The 8,514-nt window shown below is 35.9% G+C and overlaps 1 protein-coding gene across 1 annotated transcript; it reads left to right on the top strand.

Moving 5' to 3' along the window:
- The first annotated feature begins 496 nt into the window (after positions 1-496).
- On the top strand, positions 497-5,424 carry LOC132603158 (umecyanin-like). The gene is made up of 2 exons (XM_060316084.1): positions 497-889; positions 5,021-5,424. The coding sequence occupies exons 1-2, from the start codon at positions 712-714 to the stop codon at positions 5,293-5,295; spliced, it is 453 nt and encodes a 150-aa protein (XP_060172067.1). The 5' UTR covers positions 497-711; the 3' UTR covers positions 5,296-5,424.
- The last annotated feature ends 3,090 nt before the right edge of the window (positions 5,425-8,514 follow it).

Below are 8,514 nucleotides of genomic sequence, written 5' to 3'. Positions count from 1 at the left end.
GACTACCAATTTGAAGGACAAAAATTAAAGACCACCCGAAATGAAGGACAATCCGCGCAAAAAAAAAAAAAAATCGAGTACTGTAGATAAATTTTTGGGCCATTTGCACTTTTGTCCTTATATATGTTGTGCTAGTCTTTGATTTTTTACCTCATAACAAACCATGTTTTCACAGGCATAAGTTTATATTTTCGTATCATAATATCTCGCAAGTTATGCCCGCACCTTAATGAACTTAAACCCCGCTAGACATAAGTCAATTTTGAAGGCCAAAAATTAAAAACCATTGAAGGACAAACCGTGCAATTAATGGTTTTCTGATTAAATTTTTTTCAAAACTCACAAACTTGAAAATCTTAACTCCGTTGGGCTCTATTAAGACATCACTAAAACTTACACAAATAACCAAATTATACTACTATTAAAGGTCGAAGTCCTAATCTCCTAGACAATGCATGGTCCATAGGAGAGGTCCCATTCATATATGTAGTTGCTATCCTTTAGCCATCAACTAGCTCCAAGTTGAACTTGCATTTTTGTTTCCTTTTTCCAACCATTGATATTTGATCGTACTTCCTAATCTTATCTCTTCACCATAAGGAAACCCCAACTATAGTCTATATTTTTCCTACGAAATTAGAAAGAAAAAAGGAGAAAAAAAAAAAAGCAGGGACGACCTGAAGAACATAAACACAAGTGAAGTTTGAGATTATGGAAAAAATGTTGGAATTTGTTAGTTTTATTTTGGTTTTAGTCTGTGTTATAAGTTGTGGTGCTGCAGGAACACATAATGTTGGTGGTGATCTTGGATGGACTGTTCCTCGTGGTGGAGAAGCTGATTACCAAAAGTGGGCTGCTAATCAAACATTCAAATCTGGAGATACTTTAGGTAAGTTATATAATTAAGAAAGCCCAATTTCTCTAACTCGCCTGTTCATTCGCACAAATGCAATAAGGGGTGGTCATTAATTTTTGTCTCTCAAATTACTGGTTTTTAATTTTGCCCTTCGGCACTTTAAATGGCCGAAAATACCCCTGAAATTATGGGTTTGAACCAAGCAGAGTATAAAAAAATAAAAAATCGCAAGGCAGAATTTCGTAGCAAATTAGGCCCACTCGGGCAAAAGTTAAGCCTTAAGGCCTAACTTCTGCAGAATCCCAACAACAACAACAAGAAGAAGCCCAGTAGAATCCCACCATGTGGGATCTGGGGAGGGTAGAGTGTACGTAGACCTAACCCCCACCTTGAAAGGTAGGGCGGCTGTTTCCGAAAGTCCCTCGGCTCAAGAGAGGAAAACAAGAGGAAAACAAGACAAAAGGTCAGATAGGGCCAACCATATAAAAAACAATATGAAAACGAGGAATAACAAAAGCGAGAAAGTTATGATAGAAAGGAGCACTAACTACCATAGATAAATAAGATAATCAAAGTACAAAAGCCCAATAAATATAAGCAGAAATCAAATGACAATAAACGAATGAGCAAAACTACAACTACTATGGTGAAAGGATAAGCAACCTAGCCTTCTATCCTAATCTGAGTCCTCCACAACCTCCTATGTAAGGTCATGTCCTCGGTAAGTTGAAACTGTGTCATATCCTGTCTAATCACCTCTCCCCAATACTTCTTTGGCCTCCCTCTACCTCTCCTGAAACCGTCCATAGCCAACCTCTCACACCTCCGCACTGGAGCCTCTGTGCCTCTCCTCTTCACATGCCCAAACCATCTCAACCTCGCTTCCCGCATCTTGTCCTCCACCGATGTCACTCCCACCTTGTCCCGGATATCTTCATTCCTAATTCTATCCCTCCTAGTGTGCCCACACATCCATCGCAGCATTCGCATTTCCGCGACTTTCATCTTCTGAACATGAAAGTTCTTGACTGGCCAACAGTCCGCCCCGTACAATAAAGTCGGTCTAACCACCACTTTGTAGAACTTGCCTTTAAGTTTTGGTGGCACTCTCTTGTCACACAACATTCCGGAGGCGAGCCTCCATTTTATCCACCCTGCACCAATACGATGTGAAACATCTTCGTCGATATCCCCATCTCCCTGTATAATAGACCCAAGATACTTGAAACTTCCTTTCTTTTGAATGGCCTAGGTACCAAGCCTCACTTCCTCGTCAGCCTCATGCGGTACGCCACTGAACTTGCACTCCAAGTATTCTGTCTTGGTCCTACTCAATTTAAATCCTTTAGACTCCAACGCCTGTCTCCAGCCCTCCAGCTTATCGTTAACTTCGCTGCGAGTCTCATCAATCAGGACTATGTCATCCGCGAACAACATACACCAAGGCACCTCACCTTGTATTTGTCGCGTCAATTCATCTATCACCAAGGCGAATAGAAACGGAGTAAAAAAAAATCATAAGACAAGTTATGCTGTAAGGAAAAGTTTCTACATAAAAGTTATGCCTTAAGACATAGTTTTTATATAAAAGTTATGCCTTAATGCATAACTTTACCTCTTGTCGGGCATAATTTAGAACTACAGAAGTTGTGCCTTATAAGGCCTAACTGGGAACTAAAGCATGACTAAGTTAAGGCCTAACTGTCGTGAAACCTTACCTTGCAAAATTATTTCTTTTTTTAACTGAGTTGGGGTTCGAACGCAGAACCTCGGGGTATTTTCGATCACTTTTTTAGACGAAGAGCAAAATTTAAAGACCAGCACATTTGAAGGACAATCCGCGCAAAAAAAAAAAATGTAATTATGTCTAGGTCTTTGATTTTTGTCTCTCATAGCAAATAACTTTTTTCATCGGATATAAGTTTATATTTTCGCATCATAATATCCTACAAGTTATGTCCTGCGCCCTTAAAAAAACTTATGCCCCACTAAACATAGGTACAATTGCTAAAGGACAAAAATTAAAGACCAACCCAATTGAAGGGCAAATCGTTCTTCTCTTAGTAAAGGGAGTATTCGGCATTAATTTACTAGTGAATATATAAATCTTGATGGTGGTGTTCCGCTTAATTTACGTGCATCTTGACTATTTCATTGGATATTTGCTTGTATTTAGGAATGTTAAATGCGCTGGTTGAGCTGAATTTAGACAGATCAAAATGTACTAATTTAATATAGGGATGAGTGTGTCATAATGACACGTTCCAAAATTACTTGGGCTAAAATGGGTTAAATAATGGGTTATAACCCGATCCGTCCAACTTTTACTAACTTTAATTTCTTTGTTTGTTTTACTATAATTTATTTTTTAAGTACCTAATAAAAGTTTTTTTTCTCTTTATTATGACTATGCATAACATATCAAAAAACATGTATTCTTTAAAATATTATGGTAAGATTTTTCATTGGTAAATTGGGGCTAGCTATAGCCATATTTTAGATAGGTTGAGTTGGGCTGATCAAAATGGGTTGAATTGGGGGGTCAAAACGGGTTGGGTTAATATATGGGTGAGCCATAGCCTAATTACTTTAGATTGAACATGATTTCATGGTCTAATTTTATCACCCTTACTTGTATTTCACCGATACAAATACTACCTAATTATGTCCATCAAAACTAAAACAAATAAGATGAAATTACATAATCTTTTCTCTCCTGTTGAAATTTGAATCTTCATCACATATGATTTTTCTCCCACTTTATTACTCCTTTTAAGCACAAATATTGGGTAGCCATGGTAGAGTAATTTATAAGGTTATTGAGTTCTTGGTTCGATGTTGATTGATGTCACCTAGCTAGAGTGCATGGCTGAGACAGATCTAGAGTGAAATATATGAGCCTACGGAAACTGAATAATTTTTGCCCAAATATTGTATATATTTTAAGAAATCTAATAAACATATATAAATATTTGACAGGAACTCAATTATTATTTTATTTTAACTTAAAGTTATTATACACGAACTCATAAACTTTAAATATTGAATCCGCAACTAGTGTAGGGTATATTCTATAACTTTGTAACTCCATTATGGCTTGTATCTTAATTAAGGACCAAAAGCATACTATAACTAGAAACATGTGATACTCCTTAATTAGTAGCTATTGGCCGAATACCTAACCTAACAATTAAATCAATTCGCAGAAGTTATCTCCCATAACCGATTATAGTTTAAATATATGCAACTAATCAAGGCATATGTGCTCAATCAAATGACTTGAATTCATTTAGTTCGATTATATGAATTCTTAGATATTGTTTTCTATTCAAATTAGAAGTAGGCATAGCTGATCATTCTTCCTGCACTCTATATTCGTAATCTTTTAAAGAATTTGGGGTAAGCCTATCAATATACGATTTTTTTCTAATTCACCTCAATATACGTAGTGAATACGAAAAGAATTTAAGTAATATCTTGTCGGTGTAAATGATCTTTTACACTATCAGGTTATCTAAATAATATTTATGTGTAAGCCTTCTTAAAAGTTGAATTTGTAATCTTGAAATAGGACAAGTTACCTGCTATAATAAGTAAAGGTGAACTGATTGTACAACAATTCCATACACTGATCGTGCATATATATTGCTTAAATTGTTGGGGTTTTAAGATGTAAATGGGAAATAAGAAATGACACTTTTTTGGATTCCACTCTCCATCTCACCCTTTCATCGTCTATAAATTCATAGACCTGAAACATCAAAATTTTACATATTTTCTTTTTAATAAAATCAAATCTTTGTGTGGTTTGTGACTGTATTTAAGTCCGATGAAGCTATTGGCATTTGAGGTACCGCCATTCCATGTATATTTGTTCTGTCCTGAGAGAAAGTAATCAAATACCTCGAGTACAGTGAGAGGATTAAATTTCTCAAAGACACACAATGAATGTTGTATGTTCGAATATTAAAACACAATTTCTGTTTTAGATTCTGTTTTACTATTTTGAACGCAGGATACTAACATAATTCATGTGAAACTTGTATTCATCAAGCAACCCATACTAATAGCAAATGCTCCATTGTCTCAATTAACACCCAATATATGTAAATTGTCTGATTTCCTTTTATATTCTTTTTTAACTCCTCCCAACAATTTGTCCAGTATTCACATGGACTGGAATGCACACAGTGGCTAATGTGAGCAAAGAAGATTTTGAAAAATGCACAACTAGAAATGATGTTCAAAGCAAAAGCCCAGTAAGCATTTCTATCAGTGGCACTGGCCCTCACTACTTCATTTGCACCATAGGAAAACACTGCAGCCTCGGCCAGAAACTCAACGTCACCGCTGAAATGTCGGCCGCCGCCTCAGCCTTAGCCACCAATGCCTTATTGTCTGCATTTTTCATGATCTTGTCTATTGCCATCACTATGTAATATTGCTCATAAGATTTGTTGAATGTTGTTGTTGCTCTAATTGTGATTAATGTGTTTGATCTTTGATTTTGTTGTACCAAATAATAGTAACAATTTGTACTGAATGATGAACTTTATTCAATGGACCAACCCATGTATTGTGGCAATGGCAAAACAAATTCGAGGGTGTATAAGGGTATTCGAGATTTAATATAGGGATTATAACACTACAAGAAGTCCAATAAATCCTATAACGAAAAATACCCTAATCTTTATTATTAGTTTTGTAGAATTTAGCTAGGTCAAGTGTATAATCACAATATAATACGTGTATCATTATACACTTGTTATGCAATGTGTATACATGCAATAACTATAAACTATTACGGCTAGGTGGGTGAAGTTTAATTTTACTCAATTGACTAAAAGTGGTGAAATTTAATTTTACTCAATTGACCTAAAAGTGTTAAGATCTCTTTAATATATACATATACACACATACACATACATACATACATACATACATACATTTATGTGTGTGTATATATATTTGATATGACCCTCACTACTTCATATGTACCATCGGCAAACACTGCAGACTTGGCCAGAAAGAAACTCAACGTTACTGCCGGAATGGCGGCCGCCACTTCAGCCATAGCCTCCAATGCCTTACTGTCTATATATATATATATATATATACATACATTTATGTGTGTGTGTGTATTTGATATGACCCTCACTACTTCATATGTACCATCGGCAAACACTATATATATATATATATATATATATATATATATATACATTTATGTGTGTGTGTATATTTGATATGACCCTCACTACTTCATATGTACCATCGGCAAACACTGCAGACTTGGCTAGAAAGAAACTCAACGTTACTATCGGAATGTCGGCCGCCACTTCAGCCATAGCCTCCAATGCCTTACTGTCTACATTTTTGTGATCTTGTCTATTGCCATCACTATGTAATAATGCTGAAAAGATTTGTTGAATGTTGTTGTTGATCTAATTGTGATTAATGTGTTTGATCTTTGATTTTGTTGTGCCAAATAATAGTAACAATTTGTAGTGAATGATGAACTTTATTGAATGGACCAATCCATGTATTAATGTGGCAATGGCAAAACAAATTCGAGGGTGTTTAAGGGTGTTCGAGAATTAATATAGGAATTATAACACTACAAGAAGTCCAATAAATCCTATAACGAAAAATACCCTAATCTTTATTATTATTTTTATAGAATTTAGCTAGGGTCAAGTGTATATTCACTGTATAATATGTGTATCATTATACACTTGTTATACAATGTGTATACATGAAATAACTATAAACTATTACGGGTAGGCGGGTGAAATTTATTTTTACCCAATTGGCTAAAAGTTTTAAGATCTCTTTAATATATATAAATAGTTATATTTGATATGGCCCTCATTAATTCATATGTACCATCGGCAAACACTGCAGTCCCGGCCAGAAACTCAATGTCACCACCAGAATGTCGGCCACCGCCTCAGCCATAGCCACCATTGCCTTATTGTCTACATTTTTTGTGATCTTGTCTATTGTCATCACTTTTCATGTGAAATGAAATCACCATGTAATAATTCTCAAAAAGATTGTTGAATTGTTGGTGTTGATGTAGTTGTCATTAAAATTTTAATTTTGATTTTGTTGCGCCAAATAAATAACAATTTGTAATGAAGCTTTTGTTAATCAAACTGTGCTCAAAACAATAAACTTCGTTAGTAAAAGAATGTTCAAACAACGAAATAATATTTCAACAAAACCGAGAAAAGAAAATGACAAACACAATATCCGAGTCCACAGAATTCACCGGGTGTCCTTAAGGAATTTAATCCCCTCAAGTACTCGAGGTTATGGATTACTTCCTTCCAGGATAAAACGGATATACCTGTTGATGATGTAGCGGTACCTCAAACCCCACCAACTTCATCGAACGCAAATTCGGCAACAAATCACACTAAGACTTGATTTTTTGTATGTAAGAAAGTATGCAGAAGTTAGAAAATTCCGTCCTGAAAATGAGTCTATTCCACTGAATTTATAGATAACGAAGGGTGAGATGAAGAGGTGCAATCCAAAAAGGTGCCTTTTGGGTGCGCTCCAAAAGGTACCTTTCTCATTTTCTCATTCATACCTTAAAAATCCTAACAATCCCCCACATGAATGGGAAATGACTCAAAGATTGAAACATGCATAAAAACTGTGTGATTCGTAAGCAAGGATTAATTGCATATGGATTAGTAAGTTTCCCTTTGAACTTTCCGTAGTGAACATATGTCAGATATACTCGATCTATCGGTAGATTTGATATCTTTGAGCAGTCAAACTTTGGTGTATACCCAGACAACCATATATCACACAATTAACCCTTTAACCGCCTTTGGTTCTCACTGTTGTGTTCGTTTCAGCCATGAACACTGCTTGGTTTCATAAGTGCGTAGAGCATGGGCCTTTACCTAATATACTCCTTGAAATGGCTTACACTTCACACTCACATAGGTGATTCCTAAACGTGTTATCCCGTAGATACACTGTTCGATCATACCTGCCAAATTTAGAAACCATTAAAAAGCTTAAGCTTTATTAACTCGTTAAAAAGCCTTAATGTTTTATCCTTGTTTCTGAACATTGTCTTCATCATGAGAATGGGTTGAGTTATTTGACAATGTTGAACCGTCATTCATAACTTTGTTTGATCTCTTTGAACCTAGCTCTTGGGATCTACAGTCTACTAGGTAGAGTTACCGCCATGATGACTTGTCCTAGGCCTTAAACCCATTCTCCTCAATGATCTTTCAACCGCCTCTATAGTTAGGCCTTTTGTAAGTGGATCCGACACGTTATCTCTTGACTTTACTTAATCAATTGTGATAACTCCTTTAGAGAGTAGTTGTTGAACGGTATTGTGTCTCCGTCGTATGTGACGAGATTTTTCGTTATGCATAATGCTCCATGCACTTCCTATTGCTGCTTGGCTATCACAATGTATGCATATAGGTGCCACAGGTTTGGGCCAGAAAGGAATATCTTCTAAGAAATTCCAGAGCCATTCAGCTTCTTCACCGGCTTTGTCTAGAGCTATGAACTCAGATTCCATTGTAGAGCGAGCAATACACGTTTGTTTGGATGACTTCCATGACATCGCTCCTCTACCAATAGTGAATACATATCTACTTGTGGATTTAGATTGTGTT

This window comes from Lycium barbarum, chromosome 7 (genome assembly GCF_019175385.1).
Source record: "Lycium barbarum isolate Lr01 chromosome 7, ASM1917538v2, whole genome shotgun sequence".
Lineage (NCBI taxonomy): Eukaryota > Viridiplantae > Streptophyta > Magnoliopsida > Solanales > Solanaceae > Lycium > Lycium barbarum.
The sequence above is the reverse complement of the archived record's forward strand: the minus strand, read 5'-3'. Positions and strand labels throughout refer to the sequence as shown.